This window comes from Festucalex cinctus, chromosome 8 (genome assembly GCF_051991245.1).
Source record: "Festucalex cinctus isolate MCC-2025b chromosome 8, RoL_Fcin_1.0, whole genome shotgun sequence".
Lineage (NCBI taxonomy): Eukaryota > Metazoa > Chordata > Actinopteri > Syngnathiformes > Syngnathidae > Festucalex > Festucalex cinctus.
In genome coordinates this window covers 29,275,451-29,299,284 of record NC_135418.1, presented here as the reverse complement: position 1 = coordinate 29,299,284, position 23,834 = coordinate 29,275,451, and the positions used below count along the sequence as shown (strand labels likewise).

At 41.2% G+C, this 23,834-nt stretch overlaps 1 protein-coding gene across 11 annotated transcripts in view; it reads left to right on the top strand.

Moving 5' to 3' along the window:
* The window catches only part of slmapa (sarcolemma associated protein a), a 40,964-nt gene that overhangs the window by 4,672 nt on the left and 12,458 nt on the right, over positions 1–23,834 (top strand). For 5 of the 11 annotated variants that reach the window (XM_077528767.1, XM_077528769.1, XM_077528768.1 and 2 more), the window contains exons 2-20: positions 9,289–9,436; positions 10,326–10,398; positions 13,700–13,736; positions 14,576–14,638; positions 14,895–14,990; positions 15,101–15,172; positions 16,697–16,837; positions 16,925–17,062; positions 17,256–17,424; positions 18,442–18,492; positions 18,960–19,154; positions 19,629–19,658; positions 20,513–20,578; positions 21,584–21,643; positions 21,764–21,832; positions 21,953–22,033; positions 22,184–22,243; positions 22,510–22,635; positions 22,724–22,798. In XM_077528767.1, coding sequence (XP_077384893.1) covers positions 9,289–9,436; positions 10,326–10,398; positions 13,700–13,736; positions 14,576–14,638; positions 14,895–14,990; positions 15,101–15,172; positions 16,697–16,837; positions 16,925–17,062; positions 17,256–17,424; positions 18,442–18,492; positions 18,960–19,154; positions 19,629–19,658; positions 20,513–20,578; positions 21,584–21,643; positions 21,764–21,832; positions 21,953–22,033; positions 22,184–22,243; positions 22,510–22,635; positions 22,724–22,798 — 1,750 coding nt within the window. Of the gene's footprint in view, positions 1–7,009; positions 7,170–9,288; positions 9,437–10,325; positions 10,399–13,699; positions 13,737–14,575; positions 14,639–14,894; positions 14,991–15,100; positions 15,173–16,696; positions 16,838–16,924; positions 17,063–17,255; positions 17,425–18,441; positions 18,493–18,959; positions 19,155–19,628; positions 19,659–20,512; positions 20,579–21,583; positions 21,644–21,763; positions 21,833–21,952; positions 22,034–22,183; positions 22,244–22,509; positions 22,636–22,723; positions 22,799–23,834 lie in introns of those variants that run through there. The other 6 variants (XM_077528770.1, XM_077528774.1, XM_077528776.1 and 3 more) reach the window with 4 other exon arrangements.

Genomic DNA, 23,834 nt, shown 5'->3' with positions numbered 1-23,834 from the left:
GCCTCACTCGCAACCGATTCACAACCACGCGATATCCGGTCCACAGCTTTACAAGCGATGTATCTAAGGATTCCCGGCGGATTTTGTATCGGTTGACAAGTCTGCTACCGATACGGCCGTTTAGCTCCCCTTGACGACCGATGGTTCGGTCGAATCGGTTTTTTGTCCCACCCCTAATTATTACACAGCCGAAGGAAATAAGGCCTGCAACGGCATCGGGATTTATGTAGTGGCGTGCCAAAAAATATTTGCTACTCAAGTCATGCCCGCTTGACAAAGTACCTGCGAGTCATTAATCCTGTGGACAAACTGGGCTACGCCGACCCATTTGAACAAAGTACACCTCATACCGTAGCTCTTTTTTTTTTTTTTTTTTTAAATCACTTGCAACAGCCGGTATTTTTTCTGCTTCTTTTCGACTCACTTTTCTTTACTGGCGCCGTAACAGAGGTGAGATGCCGCCTGTGTGGAAGGGAATTTTGCACTAGGGATGTAACAAGATACAAATTATCACGATATGAAGGTCATGATACGATCATTGTCACGATATTGTGGGCGATATTGGCGATATTTAAAAAAGGTCACAATATTGTTTATAAAAAAAAAAAAGGGGGGGGGTCTCATGCCAAAAAAAGCACAATATTTTAATTTTGTACATAACAACAATGCATATAAACCACCTACAATCTCTAATAACAATATTGAGGCACTTGTTAATGCACGCACACATTGACTCGCTTCACGAGCATATCACATTCCCCTTCATCTGACAATTAGCATAGATTTTAAAAATGGAAGGCCAAAACATCCCTTATAAAAATTAAATTGCACTAATAAACTAGCCATCAGAGGGTGCTAGAACTGCGCAAATGGAAATCAACCTGACCTTTTTTTTTTTTTTTTTTGAACAGATGTGTTCCTTTTAAATATTGTGAACATGACGACGACGATATTGTGGCAGTTTTAATATCACGATATTATTATATAATATTATATATTATATTATCGTTACATCCCTACCGCACACCGAGTGATGCCGCCGAACCCGACTGAAGTGCATCGCGCGGGGTTCAGCAACTATTCGACGCGAGTGGCCGACGGCCGGCTGCTATTTTTTTCCCGTGATTTGAGATTTGATTCGCAGGCGACCCGCCTGATTGATGATTTCATCATATAATTCTTCTGTGACTAAAAAAGCAGAGCATGTTTTTCTGTAACTCACAGCAAGCGGCATTTGTTTCTCTTTTTAGGCGACAAAGGATGTTCTAAACCGACGCTTGTAACAATATGTTACAACGTAAAACCGACAAAGCTCATCAGTGTGGTGAGGCTTAATCTTCATTAGGGAATTAATTAGTTTTTTCCTCAAATCCTCACAATGGAGGTCGGAATCAGACAAGTGTAATCTGTGCGGGCCCTCGTGGAGCATCTGTCGTGAGTCACTCCGACGGAACAGGTTCAGCGGGCCCCGGCCAGGATTCACGGGCTGAGACCAACTTGCACACATTTGGCAACTGCACTTTTCCACATTCACATTTGACAACAGAACATTCAGGATAATATTCTCTCTCTCTCTTTTTTCTTTTTTTTTTGGACTGATTTGATTGAATGTGTTTGGCTTAGTAAGTGTTGCAAGAGAACAGATACAAACCGGTTTTACAACTGGAGCAAAAAAAAAACAAAAAAAAACAAATCACATCACCCGGCTCGGCGAAGTGACTCGACTGGTCACGTGTGCCACAAAAGCAAATAAATAAGATAAAAAAGTATTACGACAACACGCGTTTCAATTCTGATTGATTGTTGATTATTGAATTGTTCTGTAGGTTAATTGGCATATAGTGGAAGTTTCATGGATGATTCATCAAACCGGTTTACTTGTCATCCATATCAATTTTCAAAATATTGGAATGCATTTAAAAAAAAATAAATATATATATATATATATATATATATATATATATATATATATATATATATATATATATATATATATATATATATATATATATATATTAGTGATAGACCGATATGGTTTTTTCAAGGCCGATACCGATACAGATTATTTGTAGTCAAGTCGGCCGATAACCGATATTTCAAACCGATATTCATTTGCAGTAAAATGGGGAGGGGGGGAATTCTTTCAAACTATATATAATTTCTCACTGAGTAACAAATTCATGTGAATGTAGCTCATTTGGGGTTTTTGTTAGGGTTCGTAAAAACGTTTCAAAAAGATTTTCGCGGTGAAAAATTGTGTGAATATGTTCCAAATGTGTTTACGACAAATAAAAACTGACTGCGAACATCTTACAAATCCTGATGAAAACCCCAAATTCGCTACGTTCGCAAGTATCCCCTGCTCAGTGAGCTTTATCGGCCTTCAGATTCAAAACATGGCCGATGCCGATATTTGTCAAAATGCCAAATATCGGCGTCTATCCCTAATATATATACACATATATTTGGGTGTGTGCCTTTTAAGGGGCGGTTCCTAGTGAGTAACAAGGCTATATTTATCCCATTCAATCAACGACTAAAAGTGTTTTGGCAACTGTGGCTCTCCTTTCCCACATGTGAGGGCATTACAGCATTATATTTATTTGTTTTTCACATCAGCGGTGGCATGTCTGAGACATGCTAGTAGCTAAAAGGAGCTAAAATAGCTGGCCTTTAATTTTGTATATTCCTTATATATTTACATTCATGACCACACATGATTGTTAAATCTCGTGGGACGTTTCCAACACCCTTAAGTAAAACTAAAAATGTCTGGCACACCTTTTCATCTGTTGTCGGTGGGTCTAGAACGTACCATGATGAAAGGAGGGGTCACTACACAGGACTTAGGTAGCGGTGTGTTTGCTCAATAACCGTAGCTTCCTCTTGCAGTAAGAATCTTTTTTTTTTTTTTTTTACACATGACTGTGCACTTCACGAGAGTTTGAATAGAACGTCAGCCGCAATTTTCGCTTTGTGTTCATGTGACGGCGACCGATATTAAAGTAGGAGCGCTTGACAGCCAAACCTGACAGCCGTACGCAAAACTCACCGCCGTGTGAATTGGGCATTACAGTTGCACTCACATTTTGGTCTGTTGGTGACTGAGAGCTGAAAGAGAAGTCATCAGGTTGATTCTTCATTCTCTATTCAGACTGAAGTACCCGGAATTATAACGGTTCCCTTTGTAGAAATGTTTAAATCTAGACTTAAGACTTATTTATACACTCAATGAAAAAAAATCAATGAAGCAATTATAAATTGTTGATATAATGTACAGCAGGGGTGTCCAAACGTTTTCCTCTGAGGGCCACATACAGAAAAATAGAAAGCTGCAAGGGCCACTTTGATTTTTTTTTTAGTTATTTATTAAACACATTCATTGTCAGACCAAAAAAAAAAAAAAAAAAAAAAAAGCATCATTTGATGTCTTTTTCCGTCAATGGCAGTGAATGAGTTAAAACACAAATGATACGCAACTCGTATTGCATTTCCTTAGATCTGGATTTTGGCCTGTTTTACTGCCGCTTCGGCTCCTGTACCATGAGGCTTTATTATCAAATATTTGCCACGTCTCAGTAACGGTTGGGAAACACTGCCCAAATGAAGAGGTTGCTTTTCAAGGTGCAAACACAGAAGGTGAAGCCTGCCAGTAAGCCACTCAGTGGTCCGCTCAGTCAGATCTGTATCAGATTAAAGCAGATTGCGGACCACCAGCGTCACTCGCTCGTCTACGCGCCGGATGACTGGATCGTACCGGCTTTATCCTCCTCGAGGTCGTAATCGTTCGCTCGTGATGTCTTCCAGCAATATTTATCCATAAGGACGTCATCGTATGCTTACATGTAAAATATTTCATTGCTGTCAGAGCGTTGATCCTTTGCGCTACATGAACTTTTCCATGTGCTTGTACTGTACGTTGGACAGTGTAACAAATACATTTTTTACATATTGGTGATAGCTAGCTAGCTAACTGCAAAGCAATTACGCTGGTTGTTGATGTGAACAGAAGTGGTCAAGTTATTATATAGTGGGAGAGAGGGGGACCCATATTCATTAACAAATTACCAAATTCACTTTACAGGGTCTCTTAACGAAGCAAGATTTCACATTGAGGAATAAATTGTTGCATGGTCCAAACTTTTGTCATTGTAAACCCCTTTGAGAAGCACATTCAGCGTTTTAAGTCACATTTTTAACCTTTGCACAGCAAAGCCAATATGCCTTTATAAAGTGAGCTTGCACTTTATAAAGGCATATTGGATTGGGACTGATTCCGGGCACCGCCGCTATATATCTCTCCAGCTTCTTACATATTTCAGCTTTCTCTCTTTTTTTTTTTTTTTTTGAATTGTTGTCACTTCTGGACTGGTGCATTCCAACACATGGCGTGGAGCCACTGCTCAATTTTGAAATCGGTTTGCCCGCTTTCCCGGCCACATAAGCCAGTTTAGAGTGAAGGCCTGGCCTGCATGTTTTTGTCACGTGAGAGAGGAATGCTGGGAAAATGTAGAAGATAACTACCATGTAAATGAATGAATGAATGAATGAACGGCGAGCGTTATCAGCTTTGTCATTTGTTGGCACGTAAATACCAGGCCAGCGTGTGCTAACTTGTACTGAGTACATGGACTTTTTTTTTTTTTTTTAGGGTTTGTCATGCTGTTTTTACTTTTATGTTGATATATGGTGACATGAGGATTAAAATCATTGACGCTAGATAAGATGCCAAACTGTTGTTTACCAATTTGTCATGGGTCGAGGGTGCGCTACCATGATTTTTTTTCTTTTGTTCCAGGATATTTTCAGCATACAAAAGGTGTTTTAGGTGTGTATTTAAATCACCAACACACCCTCCAGTTGATGAGTCACAAACTTGCTTCAGGCTTCAGGTGTGGCCGTACAGTACAGTACGACAGGCTGAAGATTTTCCACTTGCTGTTTTTTTTCCGGTGTTGGAAGTGGACAACAAGAAGCTTTGATCTGATTGGACGCTGAAAAAGTAAAGGGGTGATTATGTGTCCTAAAGGAGGCTCTTCGTATTATTCTGTCCCTCATTAGGCCCCATTAAAAAGTCCTTCTAACCGTTAACTCATTCACTGCCAATGACGACTATAGACGTCAAAATCCAAGCAAACAGCCAATGTTAATTTTGAAAAAAAAAAAAGAAAATTAAAAATTCAAATTTTAATATAGAAAAAATAATAATTTAGTTTTAGTTATAGTCTTCTGACTAAATGTAATTAAAGCCTTAGTCATAACTCAGTCACCTGATTGTATTTTAGTTTTAATCCAATTTTAGTCAACAAAAATAAAGAGCAATTTTAGTCAATTAAAATTGACTTTTGGAGGCCTAGACCCAATATGTGCTCTCAGTAAGACCAAGACCGATCACAAGAACGTCAACGCCCGTGTTGTAGGGTAACAGGAATCCGTTCTACGCACGATGGTAGCACTTAGCATTGAAATTGTTGTCATCGTTGTTATTCATAATGACAATGATTAATAACTATGAATGAAAACAATGAATAACTAAAACTAAATTCAAATTTCTTGTCAAAATTTGCACTGGCTGTTTACTTGGATTTTTGACGTCTATAGTTGTCATTGGCAGTGAATGAGTTAATGGTGGTGGAGGGAAAATAGGGTATCTGTAGTATCCCAGAGAAATGTCCCGATGGTGGGTGTAGAAATCTGGCAGCTGTGGGGATGAAATATGCCAGTCGGGTTTGACAAGTGATGCATTCATGACAGCAGAAATAAGAAGCTGTCCACTTCATTTTCACAGCAACAGCCCGCACAGTATTACAGCCGTACTGAAAATTGTCTTCATTGTTACCAAAACGAGCTGGGTTCATTATTCACCCCGCCTTTTAAAGCCACACACATTTGAAATCTCAGATATTACAGTTGGGGCTGGGTTTAAAATATCGATATCGTATCGATACGCCTTTTCATATCCCAAATATCGATACATAAAACCATGTATCGATATATCGATTCCCCCCCCTTACTTTATTTACACAGCCTGTACTCTGGTTCAAATGATAATTTATTGTTTTTATAAGGCCGTGGTAAATAAAACAGATTAATGTAACGGCAATGGATTCAATTCCTAATGTAAATGTTCATATTTTACTAATGCATTAAATTTGAGCAAAAAGTTTCTACTCTTTGGAGCATTGGTACTTTTGACTGTCGAAAATATGTGCTGCATCAATTCCTCAACTGAATCGAAAATCGTTGTGAATCGAATCGAATCGAATCGGGCCCTTGTGAATCGAATCGAATCGATTCTGGAAATTTGAATCGATACCCAGCCCTAATTACAGTGTACAATGTGAAGATGGTGACCCCCAGTGGACAAAAATAATACCTGGATGCACCTCACGTATATTTTGTACTGGTGTTTAATAATGCAAAATCAGTATTTATCCCATTAGTGGCGTAATTGATGGGATAGTCGATAGAAAATCTTGGGATGCACAATAATATGGGTGGCTGATAATTATCAGCAATTATCGGACAATTTGACGTCATAGATAAAGCAGATAATAAAGAAATTTGCCGATAATAATAGACTTGCCGAGTTGGTCCGTCTGTCGGGGTTGTGACCAACTCCTCAACCCTCCCCTCTCCTACGGTAGTTTCGCACATTTGTGACGCCCCCGTCCTACTTGAAAAACATTTTAGGTTAACTTAAAATTTTCTTTGTTTTTTACGAAACAATTTAGCGCGTGCTCGGTACAGCTCTATGAATCTGTATGAGTTTGTCTGACGCATAATGTGCGTGAGGCTTTGCTGGTTGCTGGAAACCTCTAAAGTTAGGTCCCGCCTTCCTTGTCTCCAGGTTACCATGGGGACAAGAGGTAAGTGTGTTTGTGTGTGTGTGTGTGCGTATGTGCTGCGGGTGTGCACACTGCAGTCTGATGAATGGTGAGATCAGTGAAACTCTTCCTCCTCTCCGTCCGATGCGTCTCCGCTACATCAACGCCGTCTTGTTTTCAGTCACAGTGACGAGCTGACGGATGAAGCGCCCCCTTCACCCCCCCCGCCCCGGGACCACCATCACTATCAGGCGCTGACATCACATCGTTTACTGTGTGTTTGCCTGCGTGCGTGTGTGTCCAGTAGCCCGTGCACGTCGTCTTATGTGTTTACTTGCCTCTGTAAGTATGTGCTGAACATTCACGCGCCGTCGCTGACCGACGTGTGAATGAACGAATGAGTGAGTGAGTGAGTGAATGAATGAGTTGTTGTCGTCGACGTGTTTGGTTCACGTTGTGTGCCGTCGATCCTGTTTGAGGAAAGAGCCGCGGCTGCGTCGTTCCCATCGTTGTGTAAAGCCTGCGTCGGGGGCGATGTTTGTTTACAGCATGGGGATATATGATCACCGTGCTGACGCTACGGAGATGATCCACAGAAGCGTTTAGTGATGCCGTCAAAAACTTGTTGATTCACATCTGACATGTAGTTTGCGGTCTCAGGACGAAAAAACGTGTCCACCCGTGTGGAGTTGAGCGACGGCCATGCTACGGCAACTTGCTCGATGCAAAAAAACAGGCAAGGAAGCAGGAGTTCAGAACATGTAGAGACGCTTCATTCATCCATTTTTCTGTGCGACTCCCAGGTGAAATTTACTGTCAAACGAAACATCAAAGAGAATTCCACTTTGTGTTTTTAAAGCAACCATTCTAGCTTATGCTAACGCTAAATAGCATCGAGGTTGTGGCGCTTTCCACCCTTTAAGCAACTGAAGAAAGAGAAACGGAGCGGCCACATGTGTAAGCAGACAATAAAACAGTACTAGTTAACTCATTTGCTCCCAAAAACGTATTATTACGTTCTATTTTAAATTTTACCATGGTCCCAAAGACGTATTTATACATTTTTATGGGTTTTATATGCTAGAGTACAGAAGGCTTTGATGTAGCCTCTGAACTGAAGAGAATGCTTGAAGCAATGGTAGTTATTACAAAAACGACCAGCAGGTGGCAGCAGAGTATAAGAGATCAACCAGGGCCATGTTACAAAAAGCTCTTTTCCTCACTGTTTGAAGCAGATTTGTGAATAATGATGAAACTTAGCTATATCTTAATGCTAATTGCTGCAAAATGGAAACAGATACAAATATACTTTTTTTTTTTCCTAATGAAAGAAGAGACTTTAATCTTTCTTTTGGTAGGTTCCATGTTTTTATGGCAATAGAACACAATATTCTGTGGGCCTTCCAAAATCATTCAAAATCCAGTCAAACAGCCGGGAGCGAAGGGGGTTGCTTCAGTGAAAATGGCTGCCAGTGAATGAGTTAATAGGGAATGTAACAATATCCAAACTTCATGATAGGATATTATCACAATAGGAAGGTCATGATACGGTAATTATTACAATATTGCGGGGAGGTTGGTGACAGGGGAATAAAGGTCACAACATTGTAAAAACAAATGAGCTCATACTAAAAAAAATAAAATAAAAATAAAAGACAATATTGTGCTTTTGTACATGACACCAATGCTTATAAACAGCCTACAATCTCGAATAAGACTTAATATTGAGCCACTTACTTGCTAATGCAAGCACACGTTGAGTTCCTCAACATATTGACTCGGTTCACAAGCATGTTACGTGCCCCTTTATCTGACCGTTTGCGTAGATCTGAAACATAGAAGGGTCAAAATATGCCGTGTGAAAATTAAACTGCACTAAAAAAAAACTATCCACCAGATGATGCGAGAACTGCACAAATGGAAATCAACCTGACTTTTTTTTCTTTTTTTTAACAGATGTTTTTTTTTCTTTTCTTCTGTCTTGCTTTCAAACATCCGAAGGGGTTTACTTTTTAAACACAATCAACACTGAGGAGAGGAACTCACTGATACAATTCACTACTGAACTCTCTGGGGAAAAAAAAAAATCCCCTCCTCATCCTCTCTTTTTATTTGCTTTCCACGCCCCTAGTTACATAGTTGTTCCAACCCTAATAATACAAATGTGCACTCCCATCCAATAGTTGAACATTATCGAGAGGTAAGTAACTAAGAATACATCGAGTTTGATTTGTTTTTTTGTTGCCTGAAAAAAATTTCTTTCATTAGATAATAAAAATGTCTCTTCTTTAGGTACATGTTAAATATCGTAATAATATATCGCTATATTCTGCAACTATATCGGCTATCGCATGTTTTTCCAATATTGCGCAGGCCTAAAATTGTCCACACATTATTACCATCGCAATTTTGTACGCGGGGCGCCTGTCTAATTGTACATTGTTGTTATTTTGTGTGTCAGTTCTACCTGCAAGACACGAAAAGCAGCAATGGCACCTTCATTAACAGCCAGCGGTTGAGTCGGGGCTCGGAGGAGAGTCCGCCCTGCGAGGTGCTCTCGGGAGACATCATCCAGTTTGGCGTGGACGTTACGGAGAACACACGCAAAGGTATGCTCATGTTTGGCTGCAAAAAAAAAATCAAAGTGTATAATGGCCATGTTGAACTGAAAGTAAGAGCCAACGTTTGCTCTGTTGAGGCAGAGCTAATAACTTGACCTTTTTGTGCTGATGCAAACGGGCAACATTTGAATCATCAGTCAGACTTGGGATTGCCCTTCAGGGCACCTTGGGGCTCACCTCAAAGCTCGCACACACGCACACACGCACACAATATGGACATTTGGGTCAGATTTTCAGCTCCACTACCAAACCTTTCAAATTAGAGTTGCAGTGAAAATTCATCCTGTATTTTGACCTCATTCTACATGGCTGCTAAAATCATCGCTACATGGAGTTGTCTCCGCTCACAAACGCAAGAAATATGTATTAACTCATTCAAACCCAAAAACGTGTAAACACGTTTTGTAATACTTTGTCCTTCACTCCCAAAAATGTATTTACAAGTGTTTTATGTTTTTTTTTATGGGAGTTTTTTTATGCATGTTTTTTTTATACAGCCTCTGACATTAAGAGGTTGCTTAAAGCAGTGCTAGTTATTACAACAACAAAAAAAAACGACCAGCAGATGCCAGAAGAGTACAAGAGATCAGCCAGGGGCATGTTGCAACAGGCTCTTTTTGCCAGTGTTTTCACCAGGAATGTGAATATTGATGAAAATATTCATTCTCGGAGCAATTATGTGAAATTGGATAATTTCCTGCTCCACACACAGTACACTAATGTCCCATGGAACTGTGCTTGGGAATCCACAACAATACACGGAAGCTGTAGACGGTTAACATGAGCTGTTATCTGCCAAACGGATATGATAAATGGTCATGATGTTTTGTTTTTCTGTGTGTAATTTTTTTAAAATGTGTCTTGCTGTTGTCTCCAGTCACACATGGCTGCATCGTGTCAACAATCAAACTCTTCCTGCCCGACGGGATGGAGGCACGCCGACGAAGCGAGTGAGTACAACAACGGACGCATGAAGCGCTGACACGAGTCGCTTGATTCGCTTCGTTCAAAGACGCGTTTATTTTATCGCACTTCAAGCTTACTTTAGGGCGGGGCGATCGTCGTCCATTGCTGGCGCTCTCCATTGCGAGACTTCCTCGTTCGCCGAGCTGCTCACTCGACCAATGACAGGCAGTTTGCGACGGTGGAGTCCAGCCCGAGACACGCTTAGGACCGCCCTCTCATTTGAATAACATTTCCACTTGGCGGTACGGCCCAAAACTGCCTCAAATTACAAATAAATAAATGACTAAATAAATAAATAACTAAAAGTGAAAATAAAAACTGAACGAAATAAAAATATAATTTAAAAAATTAAATACAAATTTTATATATTTAAATTTCATCCCTCTCCTTTCATAATTCTCAAATTATTTCTCTTTCAGTGAGAAGTCAACAAAACAGTTGGGCATTTTATTTCCATTTATATATATATTTTTTTTATATAATTTTCGAATTATATATATATATATTTTTTTATTTTCACTTTTAGCCATTTATTTATTTTCAATTTTGGCGGTTTTGGTCCTCCATAGTTTTAGTGGTGATTTTATGTATGTATTTATTTATGTATTTATTTATTTATTTATTCATTCCTGCGATTGGCTGGCAACCAGTTCAGGGTGTACCCCACCTACTGCCCGAAGCCATCTGGGATAGGCTCCAGCATAAATGGATGGATGGATATATTTATTCACGAGACCTAGTAGAGTCCATTGGAGGCACCCCGCCTCCTTTATCACCTGATGAGATGAGTTATTCGCTCTACTTTTTCTTTCTCCCCCCCCCCTGCTTAAGTTGGCTGTAGTCATGAGGTGCGCTTGTTTCCTTGCACTGCTTGTCTGGAAGGGTGGAACTAGCACAAGTATAAGGAAGACCGTCAGTTTATTTTACAGCTGGCGAAGGCGCTTCGGAGCGTGTTAAGCGAGAAAGTTTGTTTACGTGAGGAATCGGCCGTAAGAAATCTCAGCGAAAGTCGGTCAGGCGCAGATAGAGAGCGCGACGTTTGAACTCTGCCCCGCGTCGCTTCGCAAACACAGGTAAATCTCCCAGTGGCACTCTAAGGACTTTTATTTGACTTCCATTTTGTGACGTTTTGCTCAGGTTCAAACTCGGTTGAATTGCCGTATTTGTTCCACAATACGGTACAGCAAACACGACAGTTGTAGCACTGATTTTTGGTGTCGAATCAGCTGAGCTAACGCCGTTGCCATATCCAACCGCTGCTGGTTTTTCAATTAAAATATCAAGGTTTGATGTCGATGAGCCAGAAAACAGACTGCTCTATTTCCTCATAGTTGTTTCTGAAGCTGTTAGCAGCGGGTTACACATTAACAGACGCCTCGTGTGTTGTGCAGAGTCAACCTTTTTTTTTTTTTTTCCCCCCTCACACACAGAACTCTGCCTCCTCGTCACCTTCGCAATGTCATCCCGTGCCCGCCGTTTGCTCAGTCAAGTTGACTGAAATTGCACAGGCGGCTGCGTCTATCCTTGACCACCCGTGAGGGGCATTACACTGTGTCCTAACTTGCACTGATAGGCCGCATTAGATTAGCGAACATCGATACCTTGTGTTGGCCATCATTAACGCATTCACTCCCAGACATTTTCACTGACGCAAACCGCCGTCGCCTCCTGCTGTTTTGCTGGATTTTGACTGATTTTGATTTGATTCATCAGGGGAAAAAAAAAAAAAAAAGTATATTTCTATCTATCCGTTTCCGTTTTGCAGCAATTAGCATTAGAATATAGCTCAGTTCCATCATTATTCACAAATCTGTTTAAAACTGTGGGGAAAACAGCTTGTTGCAACATGTCCCTGGTTGATCTCTTATACTCTGCTGCCATCTGCTGGCCGTTTTTGTAATAACTACCATTGCTTGCCAACTGTTATCTTCAGTTCAGGGGCTCCATCGAAGCCTTCTGTATGCTCTAGTATAAAAACAACAACAAAAAATGTATAAATATGTCTTTGGTACGCTGGTAATATTTCAAATAGAACGTATTTATACGTCTTTGGGAGCAAATGAGTTAATGTGCTGTTATGATATGGTAAACAGACACGTTATGGCCAAAATGACAATCGTGATTATTTTTGATCGACATTTTAATCGCGATTTTTAATCGTAGTCATTCATTATGTGAGGGGAAAATATCTGTATTCTTCCTGCACTGGTTTTCAACAAAAAATACATGTAGATGTTTTTATTGCATCAATTACACTAAAAATGAATGGATTGTCATTTTAGGTTAAAAGTTAATCGAAAATAAATTAGCTACTGTATGCTATTTTCGTACTTGTTATTTAGGCATCTTAATGAAGTCTAAATCACGACTTTGACCCCGGTTTACTGGTTAATGAAAGTGCTTGGTGCGTATGAAGCACTTTTAAATGTAAATATCCCTGCTGAGTAGGGGTGCGAATTGCCTAGTACCTGACGATTCGATTCGTATCACGATTCACAGGTCACGATTCGATTCGATACCGATTAATCCCGATACGAATTTATAAGTCGATTGTTGGGATTTTTTTTCATTCAAATTTAGAAAATACTAATCAGTAAGCTTGTAGAGTGTAAGATTTATATGAAAATGTATTATTTATTTATCTGAAATAAAGGTTGTAATTTGTTTCATGTTTGAACAGCATTGAAATAAAATATTAAGGCTTAATGTTCCGTTCATATAACATTCTTCCATGCTTAAGGTGTGAATCCTAAAAAAAAAATATATAAAATAAAAAAAAAATAGATTTTGCCGATTATTGAATCAATTCGAGAATCGCGCGATGTAGTATCGCGATATATCGCCGAATCGATTTTTTTTTTTTTTACACCCCTACTGCTGAGTATCCAGTTGAGCCTAATTAGTGATCATGATTTAAATTTGATAAATTTTGCAGCCCTGTTTTGAAGTGTGAAATGATCACAAACTTTGGACATTCTATTTCGCTTTATCGCGTAAACTTATTTCCCCACAGAGTGGTGCTTGAGTGTGCTGGGTGGAAAAAAAAAAAAAAAAAAAAGATCACTGGGAAGATTCAAGCCAGAGATTTTTCTGCAACTTTTTTTTGTAATATAATTTTTTAGTTCTAAAAGGAATACTTTTAGACAACCTTATCAATGTAGTTATATTATACTGAGCAGCCGAAACACAAATATGTGTGCCGCCTTCCCAATGTTGCTCTGACTTTTTATTTGTGACATTTCCCTTCATTCTGTTCATTCCTTCTGCCCTCCTCTGTCTTTGCAGTGTCATCCAGGCTCCGCTGCCGCTGCCTGTAGACAAGGTAAGGACGGTCAACGTGTTTGTCGTCCCGACACAACACTTGGCCGTGATTTCTCTCGCACTCGCCCACCGCGAGTTGGAGTGGTCAGCTGATGTGAGGAATGTGTGGATTGCTGCCAGTCTCTCCTGCCACATATTTTTCCATGAGTGGGTTGAGTGAGACTGTGCGCAGAGCAGGTCCCCTTAGCCGGGCTGTGAAAAGTTTAGCGAGAAGAGTTTTTGTCCCGTTTGGGGTGTTCTGTTCTGTGTCTTGCAACTGTCAGAACCGGGACCCAGCGTAACCTGTCTGAGGAATGTCGAGCGAGCGTGCGTGACTACATTTGAACCACTTCTCCAATATAATTAAGTGACGTTAGGCTCTCAATAGGGTTGCACACCCAGGTCCAATTAAAGTTGACTGCTTTTGTTACTGGATTCACACGATGGAAAGCCATCATTTAAACAAGTTATCAAAATTATCATGAGGATGGATATGTATTTTTTTTTTTTTACTTTTATAAACAAATGTTCTTTATTAAGGTATTAAGTAGGACTTGAGGATCAAGTGATGCGAAGAGCCTAGAATGAATTAATTGCCAAATTGGGAATCTCAAATTGCCTGAAGACTTATCATTTTTACAGGTGCACCCCCCCCCAAAAAAAAAGTCACGTCATTCATTGTCATGTAAAATTTTTAAAACGCAACACATGCTACACTACAGCTAAGAAAATGGATGGATGGATGGATGGATCAATGGATGGATGCATAGTTCATGTGTTCATTTTCATGTTTTGAGCTTTTCATTTGTCTCTCAAAAGCAGTGTGTCACCAAGATGTGTATGTTTGTGTTTGTTTTCCAGGTTGCAGCCAACACTCCCAGTATGTATTCTCAGGAACTGTTCCAGCTCTCCCAGTATCTTCAGGTAACACAGCGACACCTATTGTTATAATACCGAAACGAAGAATAACAATAAAATAATACATCTGATCAATGAGCTGCTTCATCTCTTACATTCATAAACAAAACCCCCTCAAAAAAATCAATAATCGTAGTTGATAGTCAAGTTAGGCCAACATAACAATCCTCATCTTCAGTTTGACGCTTTAAAGAGGCAATACGGTCGTTCCGAGCCTTTTCTGATTTGTCTCTGTGCTGCTCCGCTTCTGCCTGTGCTATAGGAGGCCTTACACCGAGAGCAGATGCTGGAGCAGAAGCTCGCCACCCTGCAGCGTCTCCTCACCACCACTCAGGAGGCCTCGGAGAGCAGCTGGCAGGTCGGAAACAGCTCTTTGGATGGATGGATGGATGGATGGAAGGATGGATGAGTAGTTGGAAGGGTGGATGGACGGATGATTGATTGATCCAAACACTATTCCTTCATCAGGCTCTGATTGATGAAGACCGTCTGCTGTCCAGACTGGAGGTGATGGGCAGTCAGTTGCAGGCCTATTCAAAGGTGATTCTCGCTCGCTCGCTCTCTCTCTCTCTCGCTCTCTCTCTCTCTCTCTCTCTCTCTCTCTCACTCTCTCTCTCTCTCTCTCTCTCTCTCTCTCGCTCTCTCTCGCTCTCTCTCGCTCGCTCTCTCTCACTCTCTCTCTCTCGCTCTCTCTCTCTCTCGCTCTCTCTCGCTCTCTCTCTCTCTCGCTCTCGCTCTCGCTCTCGCTCTCGCTCTCTCTCTATCTCGCTCTCTCTCTCTCTATCTCGCTCTCTCTCTCTCTATCTCGCTCTCTCTCTCTCTATCTCGCTCTCTCTCTCTCTCTCTCTCACACTCTGCCTCTTGCTCTTGCTATCTCTCACTCTCTCACTTGTTCTCTCTTTCTCTCTCCCTCTCTCTCTCCCGCTGCCTCTCTCTGTCACTCGCTCGCTCTCTCCCTCTCTCTCTCTCTGACTCTCTCTCTCACTCGCTCTCTCTCACTCTCTCACACTCTCTGCCTCTTGCTCTTGCTATCTCTCACTCTCTCTCACTTGTTCTCTCTTTCTCTCTCCCTCTCTCTCTCCCTCTGCCTCTCTCTGTCACTCGCTCTCTCTCTCTCTCTCTCCCTCTCTCTCTCCCTCTGCCTCTCTCTCTCTATCTCTCTCTCTCTCAATCTCTCTCTCTCTCTCACTCGCTCTCGCTCTCTCTCTATCTCGCTCTCGCTCTCTCTCTATCTCGCTCTCTCTCTCTCTATCTCGCTCTCTCTCTCTCTATCTCGCTCTCTCTCTCTCTCTCTCTCACCCTCTGCCTCTCTCTGTCACTCGCTCGCTCTCTCCCTCTCTCTCTCTCTGACTCTCTCTCTCACTCGCTCTCTCTCACTCTCTCACACTCTCTGCCTCTTGCTCTTGCTATCGCTCCCTCTCTCTCACTTGTTCTCTCACTCGCTCTCTCTCTGCGCTCTCTCTCTCTCCCCCTGTCTCCCTTCTCTCTGTCGCTCTCTCTCTCTCCCTCTCTGCCTCTCTCTCTCTCTCCTTCTCTCCCTCTCATTCACACATACTCTCACACTAACTTTCTTGAGACCATAAACTGTCACTGACTTACTCATTCACTCTCACTTGCTTTCTCATTCGCTCACTCACTTTTTCTCATTCAACCATCCATCCAGCCATCCATCCATTTTCCTAACCACTTGCTCCTCACAAGGGTTGCGGGGGTGCTGCAGCCTATCCCAGCTGACTTTGGGAAGTAGGCGGGGTACACCCTGAACTGATTGCCAGACAATCGTAGGGCACACAGAGACGAACAGCCATCCACTCACAAGCACACCTAAGGACAATTCGGAGCACCCAATCAACCTGCCATGCATGTCTTTGGAATGTGGGCGGAGACTGGAGTACCCGGAGAAGAACTCACTTTTTCTCATTCACTCTAATTCTCATTCTTTTTTCTTACTGCGTGACCAATTTCTCTTTCATGCGCAGCATTTTGTATGCAGCAATGCTTGTTTTAAAGTGCTTTATGAATAAAGTTGAGTTGAGAAAGTGCATTTTTGTCACCGTCTGTCAGTCCCAGACGGAGGACGGCATTCGTAAGGAGCTGCTGGCGCTGCAGGAGGACAAACACAACTACGAGACCACGGCCAAGGAGTCTCTCCGGCGGGTACTGCAGGAAAAGATCGAGGTGGTCAGGAAGCTGTCAGAGGTGGAGGTGCGACCCGCCATCCGGCCCACAAACGCAAACAGATCGGTTGTTCGGTGGTTGGAGCCGTTTTTGTGCATGTGTCCCGGCCCGCAGCGCTCGCTCAGCAACACGGAGGACGAGTGCACGCACCTGAAGGAAATGTCCGAGCGGGGCCAAGAGGAGCTGAGGGAGCTGGCCAATAAGTACAACGCAGCCGTCAATGAGATCAAAGAGCTCACTGACAAAATCAAGGTGAGGCCACTTGTTCGCCAGTTGGTCCAAATTGCTTCTACTTCGCTGGAACACGTAATAGGGAGCCCGGCACTATTCTGGCCTCACTCAACTGACTGTACTTTACAGTTCATTTGAACATTCTTTCATTTGTTCTAAAAATCATGCTCTTGAAATCATTTTCCACTAACGAGAGAATTTCCTCCTCCGTCAGGCCGCTGAGGGCCGCCAGGAGGAGTTGACCCAGCGGGGGGCGTCAGAGAAGCGGGAGCTGGAGCTGCGCATCGAGGAGATGGAGGAGAAGGAGCAGGTTCTCCAGGCTCGCATCGAGGCGCTGCAGGCCGACAACGACTTCACCAACGAGAGGCTCGCGGCCCTGCAGGGTACCAAAAACCAAGCCATACGGCCTCAAAATGTTACCAGCGTATTTTTGGGGATAATAGTGTCATATTTATGACTATATACAGGCACAATTTCAATTTTATGCCAATAGTTCACTTCAAAAAGTAAACTCGTATGTAGGTAAATGTTTCCAAGCCTAATATGGTAAATGGTACTTCATTTATATCGCGCTTTTCCACCTTACAAGGCCCTCAAAACGCTTGACATTCGAATAATCATTCACCTGCTGATGACGCAGTGCCAAGGCACATATTTGATATTTTGGAAAATCTCACCAATCTCACATCTTGTTGACATCTAAACAGATGGTCTGTTAGCAACCTCTATTGGTAAAAAGTGTGTACTGCAGCTCAACAGTGAATTGCATAATAATAATAATAATAATAATTGTTCAGCCATCAGTATGATATCAACCATGCAAAAACTTCACTCTAGCCCATGCTTAAATTTAACTGAATACATTTGAAGTAACATACGCACATTCGTATGGAATATTTTGTGCATGCACTCGATACCAGGAAATGATTAGTCGAGTCATGTGGACCAGCTGTATGTAAACAGAGGATAAACAAAAACTGTGATACAATTTTTGCCCTAAAAAAATTGTTGAAAAGTTAACCAAGTTTAAAATAAATAAATAAATAAATAATTAGGGCCTGTGATTGGCTGACAACCAGTCCAGGGTGTTCCCCGCCTACTACCCAGAGCCAGCTGAGATAGGCGCCAGCACCCCCCGTGGTTGAGGTTCTACTGTAGTTGTTTGGTTGGCCCCAAGATGTCACATAGCGGAACCAGCGTCCCTAATGTTGACATTGCTGCCATTTTCGGTACAACCAGAACCAAACCAAAAATTTCCCCCAAAAACTTGGTATTATACTGTAATAAATGATCCTGGCATAAGCAGGGATATTAGGAAGAGGAATTTCCCCCCCGTAACACGCTAACAACCTCCGTTAAGTAAGTCAACGCGACTTTTTCCTTGCTGTTGTCTTCCACAGTGCGCTTAGAGCAGTTCCAGGAGAAAAGTGTTAAGGAAAACAACAGTCTGGGTGAGTCCATGTGTCACTGCTCCGGGCACTCGGGTCACCTCCACGTCCTCCTGCATGACGACCGCCGGCATGTGCCGACTTCCATTCCGGGTTGCATGCTAGTCTTGTCTTTCATGTCGTCTCGTTCTTCTTCTTCTTCTTCTTCTTCTTGCTGCTGCTCGTCACGGTTCAGGTGGCACAACTTGGGATAAGCCCGATTGGCTCATTTGTCATCCAGAATTGCTGGGAAGTGGGTGTGGCTTCTCTCTGTGAAGATGGTGGTGCTTGGTGGATTTTCAAATGCTTTTTTTTTTTTGGGTGAAAAAATAAAGATCAGGGGCCACTGATTGGCATCTGGTGTCGGAATGAGCTCACTGAAACGCTCTTGGTGCCTGACCCTCCTACACACCCACACTTGTGCACTTGGCCGCCACTCGCTGAAGGATCCCTCTGCAAACGGGCATTTGTGTGATGTGGTCACGTGACAGATGAAGACAAAGCCTCACCTGAAACGGCGGCGGCCACCACCACCACCACCACGGAGGAGCAGCCCGTCGAGGACGAGCCATACTCGGAGCCGCCTGGGGGCCGCGTGGAAGAGGAAGAGGAAGAGGAGGAGGAGGATGATGATGATGATGATGATACGGACACAGACGACGGTGCAGTCGGACGAGACGTGGATGGTAGCGGCGGTTTGATTGTGATTGTTTCATTGAGATAAACGTGCAGTCCAGACTCACTCGTTGCTCCCTTTTCAGAATAGGTGCTCGAATGAATGACCTCATTCCTTATTTATTGCCAAATGTATTTTTAACAGTGACGCTCAACTCGTTCAAACCCAAAAACATGTAAATATGTTTTTAATATTTTGTCCTTCACTCCCAAAAATGATTTTTTTATGCAAGAACATACAAAAAACTTTGATGCAGCTTCAGACGTGAAGAGGTGGCTTAACGCAATGGTAGTTATTACAGAGAACGGCCAGCGTGTGGCAGCAGAGTATAACAGATCAGCCATTTCCATGTTACAACAAGCTCTTTTTGTCAGTGTTTTCACCAGCAGTGTGATTATCGATGAAACTTATAGCTATACCTGTATTCTAATGCTAATTACTGCAAAACGAAAAGAGATACAAATATACCTTTTTTTTTTTCCAGAAGAAAGAAGAGACTCTGATGTTTCTTTTGGTAGGTTCCATGTTTTTATAGCAATAGAACACAAAATTATATGGGCCTTGCAAAACAGCCGGGAGCAAATAAATAGCTGGGAGTGAATTAGTTAATTTAAAAAATAAAATGACTTAACATAATTATTTTTATTTTAAAAATGAATTAATGGATTTCACCTACTTGTTTTTAGAAAAATAGTCTTTCTAGACTTCTTTTTTCTCCCCCCCCAAGATATCTGTGAACGTTACTGGTAGTAAAGAGTGCCTTTGCCAAGTAACTATAATCGAGAAGTAACAGATTATGATTCCTGTAAATTAGTATAATTGAGTAACACTTAACCAGCATCGATTGCGGCGAGCATGCAGCATATTGTAGGCACAACGTTGTGGAGCGTTTACATGTCTATCCTCTGGGGAAGAGAGACTACTTTGACAAAGTGGCGGGAAGTTTGGTTGACTTGGGCAGAACGACTTCACTCTGGAACATAAACATTGACGTGCACAACATTGTGGAGCGGCCCGCCCATCACAGCCGGTTTACTCCATGTCCAAAGATACCCGACTTTTTTTCAATTGCCTCAATAGGTGCTGCTGTTTTGGTTAGCAAATGTTTGGGGTTTGTCACTTGAGCTGTCGTTCTGTCCGTGCTTCGTCCGTTCTCCTGCATCCGCCATTTTTGAACCTCCACGTCTTTCCGCTCGGATGTTCACTGTGGCGCTCGTCTCGCGTTGTTTGCCTTTTCCCGAGTGGTCACCCGCTGTCTCGTCGTCTTCACGCTCTGTGTGGCACAAGCTTTTTTTTTTTTTCGTCTTGAGAGAATATAAGCACTTGCACAGGTGGCCGAAGTAACTCCAGTATCTGTGTTTCTGTCAGACAACTGTCACGTTAACAACAGCGGGGGAGACACCACTCGAATGCAACAGTTGATCGAGTGTCCGCGTGAGTACAAAATACACCTTCACGCCGTTTGTCGTCTTCATGTGCTCTTCTTCGCCATCATCATTCTTTCTCTTTTGAGTTCCCCCCATCATCATCATCTTTTTTTTTTCCATCCTTTCCTTGCATCCGGACTCCTCCACTCGGATCCTTTTTTATCAGCAGAAGCCTGCGACATAGCAGCATGTCCACGATGAATTTAGTGTGTGGAAATTACCTTCACGTGCTTATCTGCGAGATGCTTGGAAATCTTAGCTGGGGTTTTTTTTCTGGGCTTATCCGATGAAAATTGTTTGTTTTTATCACCAGAAAAAAACTTAACATTTTAACTGCCATGTTTTTTGTTTTTGTTTTGTATTGTTTTTTTTTTGGGGGGGGGGTTGTTTGTTCAATGACATGATAGCAAATTACCAAGACTGAATATTTACCTACTTAAAGTGTCAAAGTAAAGTTAAAGTCAACCTTATTGTCAATTCCTTCACATGTTCTGGACATAAAAACAATCAAAATTTCGTTCCTCACATTCCCAGATACAAGTTCGACAAAATGCTGAAGAAAAAAAGTTACATCCATTTATCCAAAAAGAAATGCAAAAACTATTCTTTCTTTTTTTTTTTAAATAAATAAATTGTGCTTTTTAATTTTATGTATTGTATAATTTCATACACTGGTATATATAGAATTTTTGTAGATGCACATTTAAAAAGAAAAAGAAAAACCTGACTGAATGTGTATCAAGTTGATGTATATTTTTTTACCCCCCCCCAAAAAAAAAGCAGTTTTAAACTAGTTTCATCTCTTGTGTGCTCGAAAAGGCTTTTGGGAAAAGTATGAAATCGTTCATTTATTGGCTCACCTATTGAAGTCAATACAGGGTTTTTTTTTTCTTTCTTTCTTTAAAATGTTGCCATTGCCTTTGCTTTTACATTGCTTTCTTGAATCCTGCCGCTTGCGTAAATGGCAACAAGAACTGGTTGATGTTCCTTTCTTTCTTTGTTGTATCTGCAGCAGTGAAGCAGCTGAAGGAAGCCGTCAGTTCGTCCATCCACAAACTGGCCAACTTTGACGGTGAGAAATATTTTTCAGAGAAAGGACGTTATTTATGAGCTGCACAAGTGATGCGACACGACGTCCTTTTTTTATTTTTTTATTTTTTATTTTTTATTTTTTTTTATTTTTATTTTTTAGATGCCCACCTACAGAACAACCAGACGGCGGGAGACGACGACATCCTGACCAGCCCAGATCGACTCAAAAGTAAACATTGCTGCTCTTACATAATTGGACGACTACAGCATATGTTCACGTGCGCTCGTAAAACATTTCACACAGTTTCGTAACGTCGCTCTTTGCTGTGCCTGCGTTTGTGCTCGGTAGGAAACCAGATGGATGCCAAAGAGTCGGACATGTCGGATACGCTGAGTCCCAGCAAAGACCGCAGCAGTGATGATACGTCAGGTCAGCCAAACGACCTTAATCCATGGCCGTGCTATTCGACAACATCATAAATTGCTGTGTAGTTCTTTTATTTGACTTGTGCATCTTTTATGAGCCACGAGTTTGAATTAAGCAATTGAATTGTACTGTATAAATAACACCTCGTTTCAGACGGCAACATGGATGACCAGGAGCTCAACGAGCCGCTCAACCGAGTAGCTCTGCTCAAAGGTAACCATGGCAACGTGCACTGTTTTGTCTTCTCATGAAAAAAAGGACTGTAATTCAGAGTTAATCAACCCCCTACCTTAAAGTAGTAGTTGTTGTAGTACAAGTCCACCACTATGAGTATTAGTACACCACTACTACTGCTAGTAATTATATACCATGCCCCCAATATTAGTAGCAGTTCACTAGAGAGAACTCAAATCTTTCCAATCAAATTTTGACTTTTGGAACGTAAAGTTTAATTTGGCTCGTTTTTGTGTTTTTTGTAGCCGAGTTGCATCGGGCTGGTCTGGAGCCCGGCGACACGGAGCAGGTCATCCACCACCTCCACAGGGAGCTTCTGGAGGCCCAGGAATTAGCAAACACCGGCAAGCAGAAATGTCTGGAGCTTCAAGGTGAACAAAAAAATCAAAATAATCCATTATAATAATCATAATAATCTGTAATGGAGCCCATTGTAAAATGATGCATGCGTGTCTATAGCTCTACTGGAGGAGGAGAGGAGGAATAACTCTCAACAGACGGAGGAGTCGACTAAACAGATCCAGTACCTGCAGAGTTAGTACACGCACGCACATGCAATACAACTGTTAAGGTGGAAATCCCATTGTGGGAAATAACGGACACAGAAATAATCCATTCCAAATGTACTGTCCCACAAGTAGGGAGGAAAAGATATGAAAATATGTCACGATGGGAGTGAGCAATATGAAGATGGTCATCACTCAATATTTGACTGATTTGAGGAAAAATGCAGAAATATGGGGAAAATATTTATTACATGAAAAACGCCAATATATAGAATAGCCAAAGTAACAACGTGACAAAATGTTAAAAAAATATATATATCAGGTATCAGATGAATAATTGGATCAAATCTAAGCAAATGTTAGAGAAATATTACATGTAAGAATTTTCAGATATATTACTCCTAACTCCCAGCTATTCATCAAAATTATGAGATGTATATATATTTTAATTAAATTATTAATAATAAATCAATAAAATGACAAATATTCTGTGGACAAATATACCAAATATTCGACAAAACATTCAAAAACAGATGGGGAAATAATGTAAGGATATTTGAAAAATACAGGAGCGTCTCAGAAAATTTGAATATTGTGATAAAGTCCATTATTTTCTGTAATGCAATTAAATAAGCAAAAATGCCATACGTTCTGGATTCATTATAAATCAACGGAAATATTGCAAGCCTTTTATTGTTTTAATATTGCTGATTATGGCTTTTTTTTTTACTTGGTCTGAGGAAATATTCTAATATTTTGAGATAGGATATTTGAGTTTTCTTAAGTCATAATCAGCAATATTAAAATAATAAAAGGCTTGCATTATTTCAGTTGATTTGTAATGAATCCAGAATGTATGGCATTTTTGCTTATTTAATTGTATTACAGAAAATAATGGACTTTATCACAATATTCTCATTTTCTGAGACAGTCATGTATGTATTATAAACACAAACATGTTACAAAATATTAGAGAAAATCAAACGTAACAAAATATTCTAAGCAAATATTAGAAAAAAAATACAATACAGTAGGTGTAAAATGCAAAATATTAGACACATTAA